General features: G+C 38.4%; 1 protein-coding gene across 2 annotated transcripts in view; it reads right to left on the reverse strand.

Moving 5' to 3' along the window:
• DEPDC1B (DEP domain containing 1B) overlaps positions 1 to 26,505 on the reverse strand; it is an 83,654-nt gene that overhangs the window by 30,833 nt on the left and 26,316 nt on the right. For both annotated transcript variants that reach the window (XM_034656263.1, XM_034656262.1), the window contains exons 3-7: positions 12,278 to 12,413; positions 8,351 to 8,478; positions 7,217 to 7,347; positions 4,913 to 4,960; positions 761 to 901 (exon numbers count right to left, since the gene is read on the reverse strand). In XM_034656263.1, coding sequence (XP_034512154.1) covers positions 761 to 901; positions 4,913 to 4,960; positions 7,217 to 7,347; positions 8,351 to 8,478; positions 12,278 to 12,413 — 584 coding nt within the window. The remainder of the gene's footprint in view (positions 1 to 760; positions 902 to 4,912; positions 4,961 to 7,216; positions 7,348 to 8,350; positions 8,479 to 12,277; positions 12,414 to 26,505) is intronic.

The following is a 26,505-nucleotide window of genomic DNA, read 5'->3' on the forward strand; positions in this document are numbered from 1 at the left end:
ATCCAGAGTAGTAGATTTACTCTGAACAGTAAATGTCAAATTTACATTCTTCTCTACCACAGAAGTTGTACTTTTTTGTACAAAAATGACACACAGTATATTATTCTTTCTTAAGAAGTAAAAACTATTGGCCCTTGCTTTGCATTTCCTAACAGAGCTTAACCATTTTCTTTTCCTCCTTCATAGAGCAGGACTGCAATCAGGCAAGCACCTCATTAGTTTTTATTTCAAAAATGCTATCGAGGGGGACCTGGGTGGCTCAGTCGGTTAAGCGTCTACCTTCAGCTCAGGTCATGATCCCAGGGTCCTAGGATCGAGTCCCGTGTCCACCTGTCTGTTGTCGTCGGGCTCCCACCTCAGCAAGGAGCCTGCTTCTCCCTCTGTCCCTCTCCCCACGCATGCTTGCTCTCTCTCTTGTGCTTTTTGTCTCTCTCTCTCTCTCTCAAATAAATAATAAAAATCTTTTTTTTCTTAAGATTTTATTTATTTATTTGACAGAGAGAGAGTGAGCACAAGTAGGGGTAGCAGCAAGCAGAGGGAGAGGGAGAAGCAGGCTCCGATCCCAGGACCCTGGAATCATGACCTGAGCCGAAGGCAGATGCTCAACCCACTGAGCAAACCGGGTGCTCCAATAATTAAAATCTTTAAAACAAAAGCAAAAATGCTATGGAGGTTTGACTAATGGAAGTCTCAAGACAGTAGAAAATGAAATGATTCAAAGTCAATAATACAGACACATGTTCATTATATTTCAACTTACCTAATACACTGACAAAGGCATCAAAAAGATGAAATGTAAGTAGAGGCTCTTTCAAGTGACCATAGTAATCTGCTATGGTTTTAAAGACATCTTTTTCAAATCCTAAGTACATAGGCTGCTTCAAATCTGAACAATTAGGCCCTGTTAAAAGAGAGAGAGAAAGAAACATTAATGGGACGATCACTTCTAAGGATTCTCTATGCATATGTATGGTGTGTATCAAGATATCAAGATCAGAAAAGTTTTCATGGGGAAAATTGACATTATACAAATTGATATTATACATTTCCTTACACGAATATTCTTTATGTCTAAATCAAAATCTATTATAAAACAATGAGGAAAATCACTGGCTCACTTGCATTTTAAAAGTAATCCACTCTTTCTTTTACATCCTTCTGAAAGGCATTTTTGTTAAATATAGATGACGATTATTTTCTGTGAAATAGTCAATGTTTTCCTGGTCTTGACACAGTTGACCAAGATGATAATTAGCTCACATATGTAATAGACAAGTTATAAAGCAATTTGCAAAGCTTTTCATTATTTTATCATTTCTATATTATGAAATCCTAGAGTCAGAGCTAAGTTGATCAAATTCTACCTCGAACTAAACTACTTCAGACCAATAAAAACTTATACTTTTTTCTTAAAGTGATTCTAAAAAGGAGATTTTAATATTGTGTCCTGTAATTCATTCTGTCTATAAAACTCCCTATCTGATCCCTAACCAACCTTCAAAAGATAGTGTGTCAAGCAAAGCATATTCCAAAGTTGGGGTAACTCTAGAAGCCTGGAACAATGTGGTTCCAGCCATACCATAAGCAGAAGCAAGAAAAAGATCCAGTTGTTTCTGGGACCAAAGAAGAACAAGAAATGCTGAGCTCTCTACAGATATGGCAGCAAATGCCCCCAAGAATCCACACATAGACCACAGATTTACATTGCCAAGTGGAGAGAAAAACCGGAGCTGCCCATGCCTTGAGGGAAATGGCAAGTAGCCTCATGAGGAACAGTCCAGCCAGGCCTCTCAATTTCCATGACAGCACGGAAGAACAGATTGCAAGCACACTGGCCAATTCTGAGCCAGCAGACCACAAGACTAAACAACTAGACCCACACAGGTCTCTATCCGCAGGGGAGCAAAAGATAAAGCCAGTAAAAGTGGAAAGAAACCCTTCCTTCAGAATCACTGCAACTAAAGAGAAAGGATCAAACAAACAAACAAAAAAACGAGTTAAACATTCTGGGCCTTTACATTGCAAGGCCAATGGGACCATGTGAAAATGGCTTTTGTTAGTCTCTTTAAAGACCTTCTTACCTTTTAATATTCTGTATACTTCTTATAAAATAATTTCATTTGATTGACTAAAATAATGAAAATTACAGAAGATCTGTATGTGGTACCATGTTAACCTAGCAGCCAACAGAGCCATGATTCTTGCTTGCTTCCTCCTTTGAAATACCCCAAGCTTAGTCAATTGAAATAATTAGTTTGGTATGTCTTAGCAAGGAATCCACATTGCCTTGAATTACTCCCTCCCAAGATAAGTATGAGGTTGATAGTAAGCAGTTGTGAGCACTGTGTAAGCAGTGTCCCTTTATGAACTTTTCATCATTCTTGTTAAAAATAAGCACAAACAAAACAATGTTTCCGTAAAAATGCAAGTACACAGTGGGCCCTATGAGAGGCGGTCATAGTTCTAAGACTTTTTGTTTCTTAATTATCTTGAACTTCAAAATATCTTTTATAAATGTTATTCCTGACTGATCTCGGAAAAGTGGTGCCTGTATCTGTTTTTTTTTTCCCTTTATTGAATTCTTATAATCTACATGACAGAGAAGAAAAACACAGTTAACCTGTTTTTGTATTTACTATCAGTCCATCATTCTGTGGCCAACCATGAGGCTGGCCAACAATGAAAGTACTCAGGCCTACGTGCACATGGTCTACCAATGGGCCTGTGAGAAAGAGGAGAGCAGCAAATTTACAGAAAAAGAGGCAAGAGGCCTTCAAAATACCTATAACTCAGCCAGCCTATCCTTTCGGTTGTTCCCTATTAGATGCCTATAATGGTAATCTAGCCTCAATAAGGATAAGAAGGAAAAGGAACAGGCCATGACTTTGAAAGACTCAAAATAAATTTGGGGGGGAGGGGGCAATAGGATTTGGAAAACTTTTTTTTTTTTTAAAGATTTTATTTATTTATTTGACAAAGAGAGAGGGAACACAAGCAGGGGGAGTGGGAGAGGAAGAAGCAGGCTCCCAGCGGAGGAGCCTGATGTGGGGCTCGATCCCAGACTGCCGGGATCACGCCCTGAGCTGAAGGCAGACGCTAAACGACTGAGCCACCCAGGCGCCCCAGGATTTGGAAAACTTAATCATGTCACAAAAGGACGTCTTTGCTCTTTGATCATTCTTTTCTTGGACACATAAACAAACATTCTTATGGATACGCCAACCACCTCTAAAGCACTGCACTTGCTCCGTGTGAGACATGTCCCTGTGCCCAAGAACTTTCCATCTAATACAAGACCACCTCACACACACAGAGAACATTATGAAGTTGCTCTTTACATCTCTCTCCTCCATTGTTGAGTAATTCCAGTTATTCTACTATTCCTGCAAGTTTTTGTGGCTTTATGTTTACAACTCCCTTAAGGGAAAAACTGTACTCTTCACTACATTTTGATCATCATTGAAAAATCTGTATCACAACCACACCTTAATACACATTACAGAACATATTGTAGCCTAGATTGATTTTACTGGGTTCCTCTATTCTTTCCCAGCTGATCAACTTCCAAATCCTTGGTTTGCCAGAAATTCAGAAATGGGTAATTTAACTTTGCATTTATACCTTCTATCTCATCAGTGCCAACTCTGGCCAAAGATATAATTTAAATTTAATTTACTTCAAATGGCTGAGCAGGAAGAATAAAAAAGCACTCTCCCAAGCTAAAACCACTCTATATCTCAGAGGTTCCAAAATATTAACCAAAAAATCAATGAAAATTTAATAGTTAAACACAGAAAACTTCGGGCTTCGCACAAGCTAATAACTGGTACTCATATCCAGAATGATAGTATATAATCATTGTCCATATATTATGACGGAGATTACCTACAATAAACTGCATAGTTACTTTAATTTCATTGTATGATCAGACAAAACACCAGTTAAATAAATCATTCAGAGTCTACTAATTCAAACTTTTATTACACCTATATCTGTACATGCTAAACCTACCCAAAAAGGTACCTTTCTGAGGTCATGTGTGAGGCTTAAAGTTCCCACAGACCAAATATCACCATTATTAGTCAAACAAAATAACTAGAATTTTTCTCATTAAAATTACTTGTTTGGGTTAAGCCATTTACCATTAGAATCCCTTCTTTGGGTTAAGCCTAAAAAAATCCCCAGAAAAATGGCAGTGTTAGTGAGACACTATAATAACACATTCTTTACAGTGCCTATGATATCCAATGAATGGATATTTATGCCCCTGAAATGGACTAAGCCTATGCAACTCGTCACAAGGACCACCACAATCCAGGCCCCGTCGTCATCTTACATTCAATTACTGAAATATCCCTTCTCGTTTCTCCGCACGCAAGCTCTTCTCCTTCCAAACCATTCTGCTTATCAGTCAGACTAGTCTTCTAAAACATTTCTTTCCCATTTAAACTCATGTCCTATAAAAAGCCAATAGTGGATAGGATCTCCTGAGCAAATTGAGATATAAAATACAGGACATACTTAGGAATATATATTTTAGAAATAAAAATAGAAGTTTTAAAAATAAAAATGTATAAATTGTCAACAGGCAGCTATCTGCACAATATTATATTCAATATAACTAATTTTTCTGTACTGTGATGAAACGGTCAGAAGAAGTAGCATGGATTTTACCTGTAGTGTGATTATATCCACCAGAAAAGAGAAGCACACATTCCTTGGAAAATGTTTTGTAACCCAGCCTTTTCGCCAAGGCACAAATTCATCACTAAAAGCACGCTGGTCCCAAAATAATTAATTGCCAATCTCACGGGTGTCAAATCAATGTTCAGGCCATTGAACAAAAATATTTTCTAATTCAGGGCACTAATTTCTGTTAATCTTATAAAACTGGAGGATAATTAGTACTTACAATTAGCCAAACACTTCATAGCTGACAGTACCCAATGAGGAAGCTCTTCTGCAAAGAAATGAAAATAAAAAGAAGATATTTGACTCAGCTGCATATAACTCAAAGAATTATATACATACACAAAATCATAAGAATGTACAACTTGCCCAAATAAGATGAAACATATGTGCCAGTTGTAAGTCGCACATCAACTATTAATAGAGAGGAATGTTTAAACACTGGAAAGTTTTCCTAGCAGCAGTGTCACAACATGGGCTTGTACAGATCATGCCTGCAAACTTCTCAAAGGACAAAATGCACCTTTTAAAGCTTTGGTGAAAAGCAGAAATTTGATAGTTTATTCCGAAGAAACAAACTAATCAGTTACCCTAAGAATTAAAGAAGAAAAAGACAGAAAAATTAAAAATATTAGTTACCAACTATACTTGTGAATTCAGTTCACCAACCCTCCCCCCAAAAGGGGGTAAATTCTCTATGTCCATTGTCCAGTATAAGTATCATTTTGCATGTTTCAATTTTCAAAATGTTTTGGGTCAAGAAAGTTCCACTGATATACTAATATAGGCTATTAGTTTTTGGACAGCCTTAAAATAATAACTATTAACACTGCTACAAAAACTTCCATCTGAGGCTTTTTTCTGGGGTTCCTCCCCTCCCGGCCCTGACACAGACATCTGATGAGATGGACCCGCACTCCTGCTTCTACTTCTCGGTCTTCTCCGTTTTGTGAAAAACTGCGAAGACACTAGTCGAACTGTATTGGCTCTAATGAACCTGGGGCTTCTGAAAGTGCTCTTCTTTGAAAGCACTAGGTGAGACGAAAGATGACCAATCATCTAACTGGTAGAAAAAAGTACTAATGTTTGTTCTACTCAAAGAATGTGGAAGGATTTTAAGATGTATTTCAAAGGCAATACCCCATCATTCTATGTAATTTAATTGTAGAGGTTGATCTTAACCTAACAACTCACGAAGCCATACCTTTATTTCTGTTTCCTGATCTCCTCCATTCCCAATATAGAGGCGATATAAAAGAGGAGGTGCTTCAAGTTTCAAAGACACATTCTGCTCCTGTCAGGAATCGGGGCCTAGAAAAACCTCTCTCCCTCTTGCAGCTGCTCAGGCTCCTTCGGGGAGAGTTCTATCTTGCTGCCCAGGAGCCTCCAGCCCTAAATTTAATAATAATTTATAAAAACCCAAAAGTACTATACCATCTTCCCACATCCAAATGTCATTCGNCCCCATCATTCTATGTAATTTAATTGTAGAGGTTGATCTTAACCTAACAACTCACGAAGCCATACCTTTATTTCTGTTTCCTGATCTCCTCCATTCCCAATATAGAGGCGATATAAAAGAGGAGGTGCTTCAAGTTTCAAAGACACATTCTGCTCCTGTCAGGAATCGGGGCCTAGAAAAACCTCTCTCCCTCTTGCAGCTGCTCAGGCTCCTTCGGGGAGAGTTCTATCTTGCTGCCCAGGAGCCTCCAGCCCTAAATTTAATAATAATTTATAAAAACCCGAAAGTACTATACCAGCTTCCCACATCCAAATGTCATTCTAGTGCCAGCTCTTCCCAGGATCAAGGGTTGGAAGTAAAGAAGGAACCATTCAGAAGACCCATCCGACCCTGGCCCATCCCCGATCCAAGAGAATAAAGCTTTACAATCAGTTTGGGGATTCTGACCCACTACAGGTACCATGCCATTATTTTTCCAAATAAAAGAACCAGGATAGGCAGCTGCTAAATTCCTTTTTTCCTGACTTGTAAAGTGGCTCGAAGAAAAGGTATAAAAAAATTAAAGCATCTTCACCATTTAAAGGGCTACCTTTATTAACAAGAAAAAAAAATGACATAAATCAAGACTATCTCAGAAAATCTGCCACAGAGACACCATACTGAAAAGGTCAGTGAGAATCTAAAATCAATCAGACCTACTTGAAACCTAAAATCAATCTCCAAGATCCAGTCAGTCACAAATCGACTCAAGCACTCAGGTCTTAAACTTAACTTTTCAGGAATTTTTCTGTGAGTAATACAGAACTACTTAATGTCCAGTGTGGCTAACATTGAACTAGCCTCTGGATGGATTGTGCTGAAGCTTTGACTCCTAGATATTCACCTTTCCCTGACATTTCCTTAATCCACACAATTATTTAAAAGGCATGAGGAAGTGAGACAAGCTATACACAATGAGGGGGTACATTTATTGAGGGTTTAGAGAAGGGTCCATAAAGAAGCTGATGGACCTGTGTAGCCAACATAGTGGGTCAAATGGGACCAGGATGGTTTTTACGCACTTACTTGACTTGTCATCAAGGATGACAACTCCCTGCTTGCTCACACTATACACATTATGGATGATGAACTTGGAGTTGACCAGTTGAATGTCTAAGACTTCTTCCAAAGACTCCAAGCCAAGGATTTTCTGTAAACTGGAAAAATATATGATAATTAAATTAATTATTTTTTANACTATACACATTATGGATGATGAACTTGGAGTTGACCAGTTGAATGTCTAAGACTTCTTCCAAAGACTCCAAACCAAGGATTTTCTGTAAACTGGAAAAATATATGATAATTAAATTATTTTTTTNTTAAATTAATTATTTTTTAAAAAATCAGTATTACCCAAAAACCTGGCATGTAAAAGATCAATCTTTAAAATGCATTGTTTTCATGCATTTTATCCAATCTTTGGCAAAAAGGCTAGAAATTGAAGACGATGAAACAAACTTAAAAGACCCTTTGGCCATTAACAGATTGCTTCACTAATTTAATAACATAATACCTTGAATGCCAAGAAAATAACTTCATAAGTATAGATACTATAAAAACAAAAAACAGCTTATCCAATGATGAGAAACTGCTACTAGTATGTTTGTGAGGGGAAAAAAAACCCCTGCTATATAACATCATTTACTTTAATTACCTGTACTATACCAAGTACCTAGAAGACCAAATTTACCACTATGTTTCATTAAACATAAAACTTCAGTATTACTAGAAAGTTTAAGAAATTTTAAATTTCTATTCTTGTTTTTTTTTTAAGATTTTATTTATTTTTGAGAGAGAGAGAGAGATCACAAGTAGGCAGAGTGGCAGGCAGAGGGAGAGGGAGAAGCAGGCTCCCCGCTGAGCATGGAGCTTGATGTGGGACTCGATCCCAGGACCCCGACGTTATGACCTGAGCCGAAGGCAGATGCTTGACCAAATGAGCCACCCAAGCACCCCCTTAAATTTCTATTCTTAATTATTATCTAAATGACATTAGAAAATATCCAGAATTCAGTTATGTTTTGCTAAGCGGCATAGCTGCAAATAATAAGAAGTTAAGATTTTAATACATAATTTCAGAAAATTTAATATGCAGAGAGTAGTAGAGAAGCAAAACAGAAAACACTGAAAATTCTCATTAACATCAATTGCACGTACTATGCTAATGTCATAGACTTCCATATCTCTTCTACATTGGCCTCTGTCAGCTGTCTGCGGTAGACAAGACGACAAGCCGGTACCTCTCCAATGGCAATACTGTGACGCTTGTACCACATCTCAGAGTTCTAATTGGGGGGAGGGTAGAAAGAAAGAGAACAAATAGTTCAATAGACAGTGATATGATTTTATCAGAAATTTCTTTGACTTGGTTATTTGTAATTTGAGTTAAAATAATAACTAGAAATATGAACTAACTTTCTTTACATGGACTATAGAGAAGTAAAGTGTAACTCTTAAGGATCAGGTCACATTATAAATGAATATTCATAAATTACAAAAGAATGATGGCAATAAGCATGAGATGGACGATTTTCTTTCCTGTGGGAATTCCAACTAATCAATAAAGTAGCCATGAAATAAAATTCAGAATTAAGTCAAAGAATACCTATCCATATTTACACACTGTCCACATTGAGTGATTGTTTAAAACAAACTTAAATTCTATGACTTTCAAGAATTCTCTACTTTTTATAAGCAAAAATCAATTAAGTACAATGCTGAAGAGCAGCCCCCAGATCTTATGCAACTACAGAAAGCAGGAAAACAAGAGCTCCACAGCACAACTATCATTTACAAAGATTTTCTATAATAGTTTTTTTACAAAAGTATCATTATAGAAAAATCTTATAAATTTGGAAAAACAGAAAGTTGTTTTGTGATTTTGTTTTTGGAGAATTACTGAATTAAAAAGAAATGCTCACTCAATAAATTAATTAATTAATTAATTCTTTAAAAAGAAATACCATGGATATATTCAACTATTTATCTGTAAAGAGATTGCTCATTACATTGTTTCCTAAAAACTGGAAACAGTATACATCTAACAGTAAAGGACTGGATAAATAAAATACATTACTTTCATATTAGACAAGAGGCAGATATTAAATATGATGTCAAATGTCTAATAACATGAAAAAATAAGCTAAGCACACTGTTCTAAGTGAAGAACAGGCTGTGAAACGCTCAACATGATCTCATTTTTGTGTAAAAATTTGTATGGAAAAAAGGATACACCACAAAAATGTTAATATTAATTCTCTCTGGATGATATCATGGGTAATTTATTTTCCTTTGTCTCTTCCTGAAAACAATTCTATTAAATAAATAAATAATAGCAATAGTAACTAACAGTTACTGAACACCTGTGTGGCAGCCGCCATTCTAAGCACTTTACAAATATGAACTCACCTGATTCTCACAACAAGCCTGCCCCAGAGGGTATTATTATCATCCCAGTTTCACCATTAAGAAAACTGAGACACAAACACAGCGAATAAAACAGAGAAACAAACTCAAATGCTAGTAAATGGAGGAGCCAAGATCCAAACCCAGTAGGCTGGCTCCAGAGTCCCTTACTTTCCACACTGTACTGCCCCTCAGCAAACACAACAGTTTTATTTTATTATTTTATTTTCTTTATTTGTATAAATGGTGAAGCAAGAGAAAAGACTGGATAAAACAAAAACCAACAAGCAAACAGGAAGCAAAGATAGAAACAGGGAAGGTAAAATAGAAGAAATGAATGATGAGCTAAAGTTCTTTAAGAAAGATGAACGGTTTCTTTGTTGACTATTAACCCCATCGTTCTAAAACCCACATCAAGGCCCAAATGGGGAAACAGATCCTGCTCTGCCATTCTTCCTTCGGACGTTGCTCAAGAAGCAGCTGCCAAAGCTTTGCTGGAATTACGATGCAGGGAGCTCAAACCTCTCCCACTTCATTTAAGAGGGACAAGACACAAGTATCAAAACAAACACAGGTACAGATGACGAGGGAAATGATGAGCTTTAGGAGAAAACGGTTGATGAGTCTAGGACATTGGTATACCACTTAAGGGCTCCTGGAAAATTAGAAAATGAAAACAGAAGATACAAGTCATTGTCACTGGAGCATTAAAGTGTGCTAATGAGTACTTGGTTCTACCGATGACACCGGGAATATTACAACTTCATAGAACCAAGTGGAATAGAAAAGGGAAGTTACTATATCAATGACAAAATACATATTAATTTAATACAGGATTTTATCTCTTTTGTACAAACAACACTAGATGACCTTATGATGAAAAAAAAATATCTGTTGAATAACCACTCTACCAAAGGGGTCATATTATCCGTTTAAATGCAAATGTTCAAAAAAAAAAAATGTTCCTGATCTCATGGAGCTTACATTTTAACTTTCTCTGGCATGGGAACTATCAACTAGACCTTAAGTAAGTATTCCTCATTAGGAATGAATTAAAAGTCCTCAAATACCCAAAGTAGTTCTACTTTGTTTTCTAATTCTCTATTTTTATATTGTATGCTTCACTACACTATGAGCCTTTTCACAGTTCAAATTGTATCACATATTACTGTATCTGTGGAGCCTAACACAATGCACGGTACACAGCAGACACTCAATAAATATTTGCTGAATGAATAAATGACTTCCAAATATGATATTGCCTTTAAGTTCCAGGATCATTATCTCCATCTGCCTACGAGGCACCTCCATTTAATACAGGCCGTGTTTATCACCAAACATATATATTTTTTAAAGATTTTATTTATTTATTTGACACAGAAAGAGACAGCCAGCGAGAGAGGGAATATAAGCAGGGGGAGTGGGAGAGGAAGAAGCAGGCTCCCAGAGGAGGAGCCTGATGTGGGGCTCGATCCCAGGACCCTGGCTGGGATCATGCCCTGAGCCAAAGGCAGACGCTTAACAACTGAGCTACCCAGGCGCCCCATATCATCAAACATATTTAAAACCAAATTCATCACCATCCTGCAAACCTGCAAACCCTAAGGAGTCCCTATTTCTGTCACTGGCACCACTCTTTTTCTTGAATTATCTTTGATAAACCCTAAGCTTCATTTTTTATTTTTAGATTTATTTGAAAGAGAGAGAGAGAGAGAGAGAGAGAGAGAGAGAGAGAATGAGCGGTGCAGGAAGGGACAGAGGGAGAGGGAGAAGCAGACCCCCTGCTGAGCAGAGAGCCCACTTCAGGACTGGATCTCAGGACCCTGGGATCATGACCTGAGCTAAAGGCAGATGCTTAACCGACTGAGCCACCCATGCACCCCAAAGCCTAAGCTTCTTAACTATTATTCTCTTCAAACTGAGAATACAATCTGTTTAGGAAAAAAATGCTTTTTCTTTTAATTAAATTGCCTAAAAATGTTTCCATCACATCTTTGCAAATAAAAGTATGAATTGGACATCTATCAGACTAGATTAATTTAAAATACAGGTGTGAGTACAATTCTTAAAAACTGCCACATAAAAGTTTTTCTCTGTAGTTTATTTTTTAGCATTGTCTTAATCATGGTAGTCTTCTACTGGGAATGTTTTAAGCAAAAAGTATGCAAAAAATTAGTTTATTCTACAATAAGCTTAGGTTTCCCCAAACTAGCAGAATCTACCTTCGTTCATCTATTAGGGGTCATTCCACAATACCTCACACCCCAACCTTCTCACTCTCAACTTGTAATAGAACAAAATTCAAGAAGATACAAAGAGGGAGAAGAATAATTTCTAGAGCACAGGAGAAAAGGAGATTATAAGGGAGCTGACACAGAAACCTGTTTGGTCTGAACCTATGAAAATGTTTACCATGTATTTGATAAAAATGTTAACAGACAAGAGAGAAAAAGTCCAATGGCTAATCTTTCCCTGTGACTGTTCTCTCAGCTATTGACACGTAAGATATTTTTTTAAAGAACTTTCACACCATTGTTCATAGAAAGAAGCAGACAGGCTAGGGGTTTGCAGACCACTTCCTACTTCTGGAGGCTGCTAGCCCCGCCCCCAGCCACCACCAGCACCACCTTACTCCACCACCACCACCACCTCCCTGCAGGCTTTTAGCAACACACTTACCATCACGACTGGCCTCACTGGGATGTTCTCCTGTGAAGTGCCTGGTGGGGGGTCATTCCATTCTGGAAATTTAATAACATCCTTTTGGTATGCAGGCTTCTTTGGATATGGTTTCAGGGGTGAGGAAGGAGGAAATCTAAAAACCAAGAAGGAAATCTCTAGTATTGCAGTCAATGGGAGACAAAGATATTTTAACAATAGTTTCCATTTCTTGTATCCTTGAGAATTTATAAAATAATTCCAAACCTCAGATAATAAATGAGGTCATGCTCAAATTATCACGCGTCTCACCGTACCCAACATAGGATTTTTTCAATGTTCATTTATTACACCTATCAGATAAATATTTATGAAGAAAAACGGGAACCGAACATGTGACACATTATGAAATAAATAGAATATATTGTCTTATCAAATGATTTTCACAATTAAAGATGTTCTTAACGGGCTGCTAGGGCAAGCCATTACTTTCACCCAGCTCGAAATCCTTACTGCCTTACAACTCTCTCCAAAATTTGTAGATGGTACATATGCAAACAGAAATTATGAACAGACTAATCCTCGGTGATACTTGCTGAGGAAGAGTATATCGGCACAAGAAGCTTTTTGCCTACTATTCATTTTTATAACTATTTCAAATACAATCATCTTTCCCTTGAGTATGGAACACTTCACAATGAGATGGAAGCCTTAGTCTTAGAGGAGGTGAGAGCTGCCCAATGTCCTTCTCCTGCCTTTTTATACCCTGCTCTGTCCCTACCTCTCCGAGGCATTGGCACCATCACTCCTTGGAGTAACACAGAGAAGCCTAAATACAATCTAACTCTCTTTAAACTAGTCTAGACCATCTCTGATGAAGAGCAGCAGAAAGGTAGTTAAATACACATTTTCCTCAGAGGATCTTCTGTTAGACAGATTGCACTGCCTAAAAGGTAACACAAAAACTCTCCTTAATGTTGACATAGAAGTTAGTAGGTAGTTTACTTTTTATTTATTTAAGTCAAAGTAAAGGTTTAAAATCTTATCCATGATACCCACAGGAAAAATAATCCAAATAAATGACACAGATCTTATTCTTAAATGCATACAGAAATAAAGAACTGTTAAAATGTCTGTAGTGTACAAAAAAGTTTGTATTGAGGTGAATAAGGAGAATCACATACAATAAGCACTATGGAAGAACATTTCAAAAATAGTCACAATAGACTTGAAAAAGGATGGCTAATGAAGAGAAGTCGAGTTTCATCTTCTCTGAAAAGAATATCCAATAACTACACTGTATTTGAAAAGTCAGTGTGAAAAAAATGAAATCATTAAATCGAGTTAAGGATAAATAAACTGAAAGACAGCTTAAATTTTTTAAATCAAGTTGCCAAGGCAGGTAGTTCCAAACAATTCCAAAATACAAATTAAATAAATCTCTAAAGCCAGTGGAAGTTATTCTGCCTCTTAAGTGAAGGCTGGCTTACAGAAGTCCAATCCTATTTCGAAGAAGCCAACAATCACAACAGAAGTCTTACTGCCAACCAAAGTACAGCACGTATGCACACACTTGGGTACACACACACACACTCTCACATTCACATACACATATAATGGTGCAAACACATCCGAGGAATTCACAGTCACCCATCTCTCAGTTCTTTAAAAATTCAACACCATCCCTACCCCCAGCCCACCACCAACCCCCACTGCTTAGCCTCCCAACTCCTTCACCTGAAGTGTGAAAATCTGACCTGAGTTCCAGCCCTAATCCTTTCAGGAACAGTCTGTGTATCCTCTGAAAAGTAACAGTGTCTCTAAGCCAAAGTTGATTCATTTGTCAAATAAAGGGACCAATTTCCGTCAAAACTGTCCCTGCAGCAACATGGAAAACACAAAAGGTAGATCTGGGAAAAGGAGTTTTCCAGAATGAATGCTGAAAATGCCAATTGGTTTCTTTTAGCCTCTGTGACAAGGTATGAATAGACAGAGATAAACTAAAAAAGGACCACTTCAGGTTTTTTTTTTTTTTTTAAGATTTCTTTCATTTATTTGTCATAGAGAGAAGAGCACAAGCAGGGCAAGTGGCAGGCAGAAGGAGAAGCAGTCTCCCTGCTGAGCAAGGAGCCCAACGCAGGACTGGATCCCAGGACACCAGGATCATGACCTGGGCCAAAGGCAGACACTTACCCAACTGAGCCACCCAGGCATCCAGGACCACTACAGTTTTTAACCAGAATTTAGAGGAAATACAAAAGATTTTTGTATTGATTTAAAAACAAAACAATTTCTCTGGGGCGCCTGGGTGGCACAGCGGTTAAGCGTCTGCCTTCGGCTCAGGGCGTGATCCCGGTGTTGCGGGATCGAGCCCCACATCAGGCTCCTCCGCTATGAGCCTGCTTCTTCCTCTCCCACTCCCCCTGCTTGTGTTCCCTCTCTCGCTGGCTGTCTCTATCTCTGTCGAATAAATAAATGAAATCTTTAAAAAAAAAAAAAAAAATTTCTCAAGCCCAAATCTCAACCCCAACAAAAGTCCTTAAAGTAAAAATGGCCTTACAACCAGCATCAAATTCAAGATGTTTCTAGTAAAACACGGTCTCAGGACAGTCATGTGTGGCTATAAAAGACTTTTACTGAGGCTCCTGGGTGGCTCAGTTGGCTAAGCAGCCAACTTTTATTTCAGCTCAGGTCATGATCTCAGGGTCCTGAGATAGAGCCCCACATCCGGCTCTGCACTCAGCAGGGAGCCTGCTTGAAGATTCTCTCTCTCCCTTTGCCTCTGCTCCTCCCACCACTCACATGTGCATTCTCTCTCTCTAAATAAATAAATAAATCTTAAAAAAAAAAAAAAGACTTTAACTATAACCTCAAAAAGATTGAAGGCAGTGCCTCACAGAGCATCTTGGTTTAACTAAGAGCCTAACAGTCTTGAAGGTGTTGGACCACAGCAGACTCATAGGCAGCCCAGGGAGAAAAGAGCCTGTTTCAAAGACTTATGTGTGACTTTTGTCTAATAGAATAAGCCACAATAAAATTCACAGAAAAGCCACAGCATTTTTAAGATAGCAATACTAGCAGAATCACCATCCACTTGGACTAAAAAGCTAACAGATGAAAATGCAAAAAACATTCAAGAATCTCAAGCTTCAAATAACCAGGAAGTATATGAGAAAGATATTTCCGTGCAAACATGGGCCATCTCTTTTGGAAAAGGAAAAATCACTAAGTGTGCAGAACCAAGACTCCAGGAGGAGGAGCCAGGAGCCATGCAGAATCACTGAAGGACGCAGAACTGTGCCCTAATGAAGCAATGGCAGATGTGTTCAACTACATTTTAGAAATGCTATGGGCCTGTGATCGCTTTATGTGACACCATAATGGGATATATTTGAGGAGTCGTGATGTAGGAGATGAATGTAATTTGCAAATGAATGCCATTGTAGCCAGAATGCATTCTGAAAGGATGGCCACAACTGTATTGCCCTGCCTTCCCCAAGGTGACTCTTCCCCAACATGACTTTGATGAGGTCAAAAACTCAACAGGATGAGATTATTTCTCTACCCTCCTTAAATGTGAGCAATCCCTGTGACTGCTTCGACAAATAGAATGCAGGAGAAGGGACACTTTAGCAATTCTAGGCATAGTTCTTAGCTGCTGGCAGTTTTCTCTTCTTGCCTATTGGAAATACTTGATTTTGGGATGCTCATTCTTGGGACACAACCAAGGACGGTTGGAAGCCAGCCACCAAGTAAGGATAGTGACCACCCTAAGACCATCGTGCCACAAAAAGCATAACCCATGTGAAGAAGTGTTAAAGGACCAAACCTCAGGTAAAAAAGAGAGAGGGGCCAAGAAGCATAGAGGCACCAACCACATCTCTGAGCAGAGAAAGAAGTCATCTTGAAAGTGAATTTTGTAGCCCAACTGGTGCCTTATGGGTAATGGGCAAACTGCCAGATGAGCTCTTTCTAAATTCTTGACACAAAAACCATGAGCAGAATAAAATGCTTTAAGCCACTAATGTTTGAGGTAGGTTGTTTTTCAGAAATAGAAAACCAGAACAATCTCAATTTATTCCATGAATAAAAATTGTAGGTAAAACCATAAAATTAAGAATATGGTATAAGAAAATATCTCTGACTTTCAGTAATATAAGAACTCTGGTTAAGCAAGATACAAAAACCACAAAGTGTAAAAAAAAAAGATTGACACATTCACTTACTTTAAAATAAAAAAAAACTTCTCTGCTTGTCAAGACACCATAAATAAAATGAAATAAATACAAGATCTTTGCAATCCAAATAATTGACAAAAGGATTAATATCCAGAATATATATTTTTAAACTCCTAAATATTTATAAGAAAAAAATCCTATAGAAGAAGGCCAAAGACATGAATCAGGCATCTCCAGATATGGAAACAGAAATGATGAATAAACACACAAAAGACACTTGATCCACGAGTAATCAAATAACATCACAAGCATCTCACACTTACCAGATTGGGAAAAAAATTAAGTCAGTCAATATCAAATATAAAACTTAGTGTAGCCACTATGGAAAACAGTTTAGCGTTACCTAGTAATTGAACGTGCAATATCCTCTAAACTAATTCCACTCTATGTAACTCTGGGTAGCCTAAAGAAACTCTTACATGTGTGCAAAAGGAGACATGTCCATAAATGCTCATGGCAGCATTGTTTATAAAAGCAAAGAACCGAAAGCAACGCAAATCGCCAGTGGGAACAGGTAAATGGAACTGTGCTATACTGACAGAATATAAAGTAGCTGAGAAAATTCCATAACCATTTACACATCGACATGGATGAATCTCAAAAATCATGAGAAATAAAAGAACAAGTCAGAGAAGAATACATACTCTTTGATACGTGTTATATAAAGATCAAAATAGAGAAAAATATTCAGAAGCCAAAACAAAACACTGTTTAAGGATACAAGCATTAAGTATTAAAACAATAAAGAGAAGCAAGGACATGATTAACACAGAAGGCAGAATATTGATGACCTCTTGGAGAAGACGCAAATTGTCAGTAAACAGGTATTCACTTTCTATTCTTATATAAATTATTCAGATAAAGTGTATACGCTCTTGTAGGAGATAAATTTTTAAATACAAATGAGAACATTTAAAAAGAGCAGAGCTCCCTCTAGTGGACTACAATTGTCTTTGCTTTTAGAATTCTAAGTTAAATCCTAACATTATGATTATGGATTCCAAAATTATAAAGTCCCTTAGAAATGATCTTGTACGCTGAATAAAATGAGACCAGAAAAGGAATCAACCGCAGCTAATCATCCAACACAACAATCCAGGTCTTGTACTGCCACCTCTATTGCCAAATTTTGGTCAGAAAAAAAGCAATTAAAAATAAACCATTCCTGGGCACCTGGCTGGCTCAGTCAATGGAGCACGTGACTCTTGATCTCAGGGTTGTAAGCCTGAGCCCTATGCTGGGTGTAGAGATTACTTAAAAATAAGATCTTTAATAAAATAAAATAATATAAACCATTCCAAAATTACCATTCACTGATGAATTTACTTGAAACAAATTAGACTTTATTACCTAATCAATCAATAAAAAATACTCTCAGGTATCTAAACTGCAAGGAAAACAGTTTATAAATCTTAATAAATTTGAGTCATAATGACACAATGCAAAGACAAAGTTCTTCCCACAATATATGCTAAAATTCTTTAGCATCAGCAGAAATCTGCAGCATCTATAGCTGTTGCCAGCCTGCCTCCTTGCCTAAACCTAAGCCTCTGCAGAAGAAAAGCCAGGCTGAGAGTGATTATCATAGAAGCTGACCTCTCTGAGACTGGTTCCCAAGAAACCCCTGCGTCGGGCAAACCCAGCAATCTGCTGGGTTCCATCGGGCTCTGTACCCACTCGACATATTGTTCAAGACCAGGGATGGTAGATAATACCTTACCACATAAATACTGAAAAGCTGCAAATGATTACATTTCACTATAGTGTTTGAAGATGTATCAGGAACATAAAGTGTCTGAGGGAAGGAGAATAAAAGAAAAAGCTGGAAAAGAGTTGCCAAACTAAGGAAGTCTTGACCTCTCTGAGCTCAGAAATCGTTGCTTATTCCACCTGAGTAAAGATTCCATTAGCAGAGAAGGAGTCAAGATGGCAGAGTAGTAGGGGGACCCTGAGCCAGCCTTCTTCCTCAAACACAGCTGATGAACAACAAATCATTTTGACAACCGGGGAATCGATCTGAGGATTAAGAAAACAATCAGCACAACTGGAGAGAACATGGCAGATGTGAGGTTCAGAGCCAGGACTTGAGGGGAGAGAAAATCCACAGTGCCAGGGAGGGGAGGGAGCCCTTTCCATGGAGAGAAGTCAGGGGGAGAGGGAGTTGGGGGAGAAGAGAGCAGCATGGAAGGTTTGCACAATCGGCCCTGGTGAAGGGATCCCCTGGGTCGCACCAGGACAGATAGCTTCCTGGAGTACATTTGGAAGAGGGTATTCTGCCTCTCCAAGGACAGAAGGCCCCCGGGGAGGCACTGAGCAGCTCTTCACCAGCAGGGGACAGAGGCGCACGCAGGGGGCAGAAAATCAGGTCATGGCTTTTTGCTGTGCTCACCAGACTCCAGCCACCATGTGAGCTCCGAGCCAATGCTTTTCCGGGACAGAATGGTTCCTGGCGCAGCCCACGAGGCTCTCCTCCAGGGGAGGGGAGCGGGTCTGCACCTGCCCGGTCCTTACGATACGGAGTTTTGATTCCCAGCCCCCAAGCCAAAGATAAAACACAGGGAAAACTGTGCCACTGGCCGCAGAGAGGTTAAGGGCAGGGATCTGACAGAAGCCTGAGACACTGGAGGGGAGACTGTTTGCTTTTCTGGGAGGGTCTCCTGAACAGTGGCTACCAGGAGTTCTCCTCCCTCTCTCACCATCATCCACCACCCCCACCCACACCCACCTGCACAGTGGGACCACAGAAAACACAGCAGCCTCCAGTGGAGGCTGGAGTCGCTTACACCAAATCTTGTCCCAATGTGCCCAGCAGGGGCATCTTGACTAGGGCAGGTCTGACCATGAGCCAAGGCGCTGGGCCTCTGCTTCAGAAGCCCAAAACAGCTCCCCACTCCACCGCACACCCCGCCATGCCCCTGCATGTACCAAGTCTGCTGATCATAGACTGCTCCAAAGCATCAGCTTCAGTTCTGGTGGAAGTAGGACCAGGTTTCTTCCTTTCCTTTTTTCTTGTATTTTGTATTTTGAATTTTTGTATTTTTTTCTTTTTTTTTTGGAATCGGTCTTATAGTTTTGTGTTCATTTGTCATTTTTTTGTTTCTTTTCTCATTTTTCAGATCAGGCTTTTTTTTTTTCACTTTTCTCTTTTTTCCTTCTTTCTTTTTCTTCAGATTCAGGCTTATACTTTTTTATTTCCTTTTTGTTACTTTTCCTTTTTTCTTAGATCAGGCTTTCTTTCTTTCTTTCTNCTTTTTGTTACTTTTCCTTTTTTCTTAGATCAGGCTTTCTTTCTTTCTTTCTTTTTTTTTAATCAGACTATCTTAAACAAATCAAAGCACACCTAGTTAAAGGTCGAAATACTCCCCACTGCAAGGAAGGAGGAACTCTGCAAAGGACTGACCTCTGGGAAAGAGCAGCCAAAACACAACAGCAGAGGGCACACAGCATACACTAGAAACACTTCTAGTGTTTCTAATTGCCAGGCCCTGGACAGTCTATGACCCCTTCTTAATACAGTACTACTCTCAGGAGCAGGAAACATAAGTTTCATAATATGCAAAAGACAGAAACCCAGACATAATGACAAGATGGAGGAATTCTCCCCAAAAGAAAGATCAAGAAGAAATCACAGCCTGGGATTTGCTCAAAACAGATATAAGCAATATATCTGAACAAGAATTTAGAACAACAGTCATAAGAATACTAGCTTAGCTTGAAAGCAGCATAGAAGACACCAGAGAAACCCTGGCTGCAGAGATAAAAGACCTAAAAATTTGTCAGGCTGAAATAAAAAATGTACTAAGATGCAAAACTGGATGTAATCACATGGGAATGGAAGAAGCAGAGGAACGGATAGGTGATATAGAAGATAAAATTATGGAAAATAAGCTGAAGAGGGAAAGAAGACTATTAGATCACGAATATACATAAGGAACTCAGCAATTACACAAAGAGCAATAATATCCATATCATAGGAGTCCCAGAAGAAGAGAAGGAAAAGGAGGTAGAAGATTTATTGGAACAAATTATAGCTGAGAACTTCCCTAATGTGGGGAAGAAAACAAGCATTCAAATCCAAAAGGCACAGAAAACATTCCTCAAAATCAACAAAAACAGATCAACACCAAGACATATAACAATCAAACTTGCAAAGTACCAAGATAAAGAGATAATTCTGAAAGCAACTAGGGACAAAAGGTCCTTCACCTACAAGAGCAGACGCACAAGGTTAGCAGCAAATCTGTCCACAGAAACTTGGCAGGCCAGAAAGAAATGACATGATATACTCAACATGCTAAGTGGGAAAAATATGCAGCCAAGAATACTATATCCAGCAAGGCTGTCATTCAGAACAGAAAGCAAGATAAAAAGTTTCCAAGACAAGCAAAAACTAAAGGAGTTCATGTAAACTAAACCAACCCTGCAACAAATACTAAAAGGGACTGTTTTAGTGGAAAAGAGATAACAAAAGCAACAAGAACTAGAAAGGAACAAAGACAATCTACAGGAACAGTGACTTTACAGGTAATACAATGGGACTAAATTAATATCTATCAATAATTATTCTAAATGTAAATGGATTCAATGCTCCAATCAAAAGACACAGGGTATCAGAACGGATTAAAAAACAAAACAAAACCAACCAATATGCTGCTAATAAGAGACTCATTTAAGACTTCTCCAGATTGAAAATGAGGGGGTAGGGAACCATTTATCATGCTAACGATGTCAAAAGAAAGCTGGAGTAGCAATCCTTATATCAGACAAACTAGATTTTATTATATTTTATTATTTTATTTTTTTATTATGTTATGTTAGTCACCATACAGTACGTCATTAGTTTTTTATGTAGTGTTCCATAATTCAGTGTTTGCATATAACACCCAGTGCTCCATGCAGTATGTGCCCTCCTTAATACCCATCACTGGCCTATCCCAATCCCCCACCCCCCTCCCCTCTGAAGCCCTCAGTTTGTTTCCCAGAGTCCATAGTCTTTCGTGGTTCATTCCCCCTTCTGTTTACCCCTCTTCATTCTTCCCTTCCTTCTCCTACCGATCTTCCTGCTATTTCTTACATTCCATAAATGAGTGAAACCATATGATAATTGTCTTTCTCTGCTTGACTTATTTCACTTAGCATAATCTCCTCCAGTTCCGTCCATGTCGCTGCAAAGGTTGGCTAATTNTGTATATATGGACCACAGCTTCTTAATCCAGTCATCTGTTGAAGGGCATCTCGGCTCCTTCCATGATTTGGCTATTGTGGACAATGCAGCTATGAACATTGGGGTGCATATGGCCCTTCTCTTTACTACGTCTGTATCTTTGGGGTAAACACCCAGTAGTGCAATGGCTGGGTCATAGGGTAGCTCTATTTTTAACTTTTTAAGGGACCTCCACACTGTTTTCCAAAGTGGCTGTACCAGCTTGCATTCCTACCAAAAGTGTAAGAGGGTTCCCCTTTCTCCACATCCTCTCCAACATTTGTCGTTTCTTGCCTTGTCAATCNTCTCTTTACTACGTCTGTATCTTTGGGGTAAACACCCAGTAGTGCAATGGCTGGGTCATAGGGTAGTTCAATTTTTAACTTTTTAAGGGACCTCCACACTGTTTTCCAGAGTGGCTGTACCAACTTGCATTCCCACCAACAATGTAGGAGGGATCCCCTTTCTCCACATCCTCTCCAACAATTGTTGTTTCTTGCCTTGTCTATCTTTGCCATTCTAACTGGCGTAAGGTGGTATCTCAGTGTGGTTTTAATTTGAATTTCCCTGATGGCTAATGATTTTGAACATTTTTTCATGTGTCCATTAGCCATTTGTATGTCTTCATTGGAAAAGTGTCTGTTCATATCTTCTGCCCATTTTATGATTTGTTTATTTGTTTCTCGTGTATTGAGTTTGAGAAGTTCTTTGTAGATCTTGGATACCAGTCTTTTATCTGTAGTGTCATTTGCAAATATCTTCTCCCATTCCATAGGCTGCCTCTTAGTTTTTTTGACTGTTTCCTTGGCTGTGCAGAAGCTTTTTATCTTGATGAAGTCCCACAAGTTCATTTCTTCTTTTGTTTCTCTTGCCTTTGGAGATGTGTCATGAAAAAAGTTGCTGTGGCCGATGTCAAAGAGGTTGCGGCCTATGTTCTCCTTTAGGATTTTGATGGATTCCTGTCTCACATCAAGGTCTTTCATCCATTTGAAGTTTATCTTTGTGTATGGTGTGAGAGAGTGGTCAAGTTTCATTCTTTTGCATGTAGCTGTCCAATTTTCCCAGCACGATTTATTGAAAAGACTGCCTTTTTTCCACTGAATGTTTTTTCCTGCTTTGTCAAAGATTAGTCGGCCATAGAGCCGAGGGTCCATATCTGTGTTCTCTATTTTGTTCCATTGGTCTATATGTCTGTTTTTGTGCCAGTACCATGCTGTCTTGGTGATCACAGCTTTGTAGTATACCTTGAAATCCGGCAACATGATGTCCCCAGCTTTGTTTTTCCTTTTCAACATTTCCTTGGCGATGCGGGGTCTTTTTTGGTTCCACACAAATTTTAGGCTNTTTTTCCTTTTCAACATTTCCTTGGCGATGCGGGGTCTTTTTTGGTTCCACACAAATTTTAGGCTTGTTTGTTCCAGCTCTTTGAAAAATGTCATTGGTACTTTGATCGGGATGGCATTGAAAGTGTAGATTGCTCTGGGTAGCATAGACATTTTAACTATGTTTATTCTTCTGATCCATAAGCATGGAATGTTTTTCCATCCTTTTGTGTCTTCTTCAACGTCTTTCATCGGTGTTCTGTAGTTTCTAGAATATAGATCCCTTACCTCCCTGGTTAATTCCGAGATATCTTATGATTTTCAGTGCTATTATAAATGGAATCAATTCCCTAATTTCTCTTTCTTCAGTCTCATTGCTCGTGTATAGAAATGTAACTGATTTCTTTTTTTTTTTTTTAAGATTTATTTATTTATTTATTAGAGAGAGACAGCCAGCGATAGAGGGAACACAAGCAGGGGGAGTGGGAGAGGAAGAAGCAGGCTCCCAGTGGAGGAGCCTGATGTGGGGCTCGATCCCAGAATGCCAGGATCACGCCCTGAGCCGAAGGCAGACGCCCAACGACTGCGCCACCCAGGCGCCCCCAGAAATGTAACTAATTTCTGAGCAAGACAAACTGGATTTTAAACCAAGGACTGATAAGAGATAAAGAAGGGCACTATATCATAATAAAGGGGTCTAGCCAATAAGAAGATCTAACAATTGCAAATATTTAGGCCCCCAGCTTGGGAGCAACCAAATATATAAATTAATAACAAACTTAAAGGAACTCATTGATAATAATACAATAATAGTAGGGGAATTTATGGACAGATCATCTAGGCGGAAGATCAACAAGGAAACTGTGGCTTTGAATGACACACTGGACCAGTTGGACTTAATAGATATACTCAGAGCATTTCACGTTCACATGGAACAGTCTCCAGAATAGATCACATCCTGGGTCACAAACCAGGCCTCAACCAATACAAAAAGTCTGAAATCACACCATGCATATTTTCAGACCACAGCACTATAAAACTTGAAGTCAGTCACAAGAAAAAATTCAGAAAGATCACAAATACATGGAGGTTAAAGAACATCCTACTAAAGAATAAATGGGTTAACCAGGAAATTGAAGAAGAAATAAAAATACACGGAAGCAAATGAAAATGAAAATACAACAGTTGAAAACCTGTGAGACACAGCAAAGGCAGTCATAAGTGGGAAGTATATAGCAATACAGGCCTTCCTCAAGAAGCAAGAAAAGTCTCAAATACACAAACTAACCTTACACCTAAAGGAGTTGTAAAAAGAACAAACAAAGCCTAAAACCAGCAGAAGGAAAATTAAGATTAGAACAGAAATAAACGATACAAAAACAACAACAACAACAACAACCCACCAAAAACCAACAGAACAAATCAATTAAACTAAGAGCTGGTTCTTTAAAAGAATTAGCAAAATTGATAAACGCCTAGCCAGGCTTATCAAAAAGAAAATAGAAAGGATCCAAATAAATAAAGGCACGAATGAGAGAGGAGAGATCACAATTAACACCAGAGAAATACAATTATAAGAGAATATTATGAGCAATTATAAGCCCACAAATTGGGCAATCTGGAAGCAATGGTTAAATTCTTAGAAGCTATAAACTACCAAAACTGAAGCAGGAAGAAATAGAAAATTTGAGCAGACCCATAACCAGCAAAGAAATTGAATTAGTAAGCAAAAATCTCCCAACAAACAAGGGTCTGGGACTGGCTGGCTTCCCATGGGAATTCTACCAAACATTTAATGAAGAAGTAATACCTATTCTTCTGAAGCTGTTCCAAAAAATAGAAATAGAAGGAAAACTTCCAAACTCATTCTATGAGGCCAGCATTACCTCGATTCCAAAATCAGACAAAAACCCCGCTAACAGGAGAATTACAGACCAATATCCTTGATGAACATGGATGCAAAAATTTTCAACAAGATACTAGCTAATTGAATCCAACAGTGCATTAAAAGGATTATTCACCATGATCAAGTGGGATTTATACCTGGGCTACAGGGGTGGTTCAATATCCACAAATCAATCAAAGTGGTACATCACTTTAATAAAAGAAAGGACAAGAACCATATGATCCTCTCAAGAGATGCAGAAAAAAAGCATTTGACAAAATACAGCATCCTTTCTTGATAAAAACTCTTAAGAAAGTAGGTACAGAAGGAACATTCCTCAACATCATAAAGGTCATTTATGAAAGACCCACAGCTAATATCATGCTCAAAAGGGAAAAACTGAGAACTTTTCCTCTACGGTCAGGAACAGGAGAGGGATGTCCACTTTCACCACTGTTTTAACATAGTAATGGAAGTCTTAGCCTCAGCAATCAGACAACCAAAAGAAATAAAAGGCATCCAAATCAGCAAGGAAAAAGTCAAACTTTCACTCTTCACAGACATGATACTCTATGTAGAAAACCCGAAAGACTCCACCAAAAAATTGGTAGAAGTGATACATGAATTCAGAAGAGTCGTGGGATATAAAATCAATGTACAGAAATCTGCTTCATTTCTATACACCAATAATGAAGCAGCAGAAAAAGAAATCAAGGACTCAGTCCCATTTACAATTGCACCAAAAACCATAAGATACCTAGGAATAAACCTTATCAAAGAGGTAAAAGATCTGTATGCTGGAAACTATACAACACTTATGAAAGAAATTGAAGAAGACACAAAAGAATGGAAAAAATTCCATGCACATGGGTTGGAAGAGCAAATATTGTTAAAATGTTTATTCTACCCAAAGCACTCTACATGTTCAATGCAATCCCTATCAAAATAACACCAGCAATTTTCACAAAGCTACAACAAACAATTCTAAAATTTGTATGCAACCAGAAAAAACCCTGAATAGCCAAAGGAATGTTGACAAAGAAAAGCAAAGTGGGAGGCATAACAATTCCATACTTCAAGCTGTATGACGAAGCTGTAATCATTAAGACAGTATGGTATTAACACAAAAAGAGACATATAGACCAATGGAACAGAATAGAGAATCCAGAAATGGACCCACAACTCTGTGGCCAACTAACCTTTGACAGAGCAGGAAAGAATAGGAAAGAATATCCAAAGGAAAACAGATAGTCTCTTCAACAAATGGCATTAGGAAAACTGGACAGCCACATGCAGAAGAATGAAACTGGACCACTTTCTTACACTATACACAAAACTTAATTCGAAATGGATGAAAGACCTAAATGTGAGAGAGGAAACCATCAAAATCCTAGAGGAGAACACAGATAACAATCTCTTTGAACTCGGTCACACCAACTTCTTACTAGACACATCTCCAGAGGCAAAGGAAACAAAAGCAAAATGAACAATTAGGACCTCATCAAGATAAAAAGTTTCTGCACAGCAAAGGAAACAATCAATAAAACTGAAAGGCAACCTTCAGAATGGGAAAAGATATTTGCAAATGACATCCTGGATAA

Source organism: Ailuropoda melanoleuca, chromosome 3 (genome assembly GCF_002007445.2).
Source record: "Ailuropoda melanoleuca isolate Jingjing chromosome 3, ASM200744v2, whole genome shotgun sequence".
NCBI classification, from domain to species: domain Eukaryota; kingdom Metazoa; phylum Chordata; class Mammalia; order Carnivora; family Ursidae; genus Ailuropoda; species Ailuropoda melanoleuca.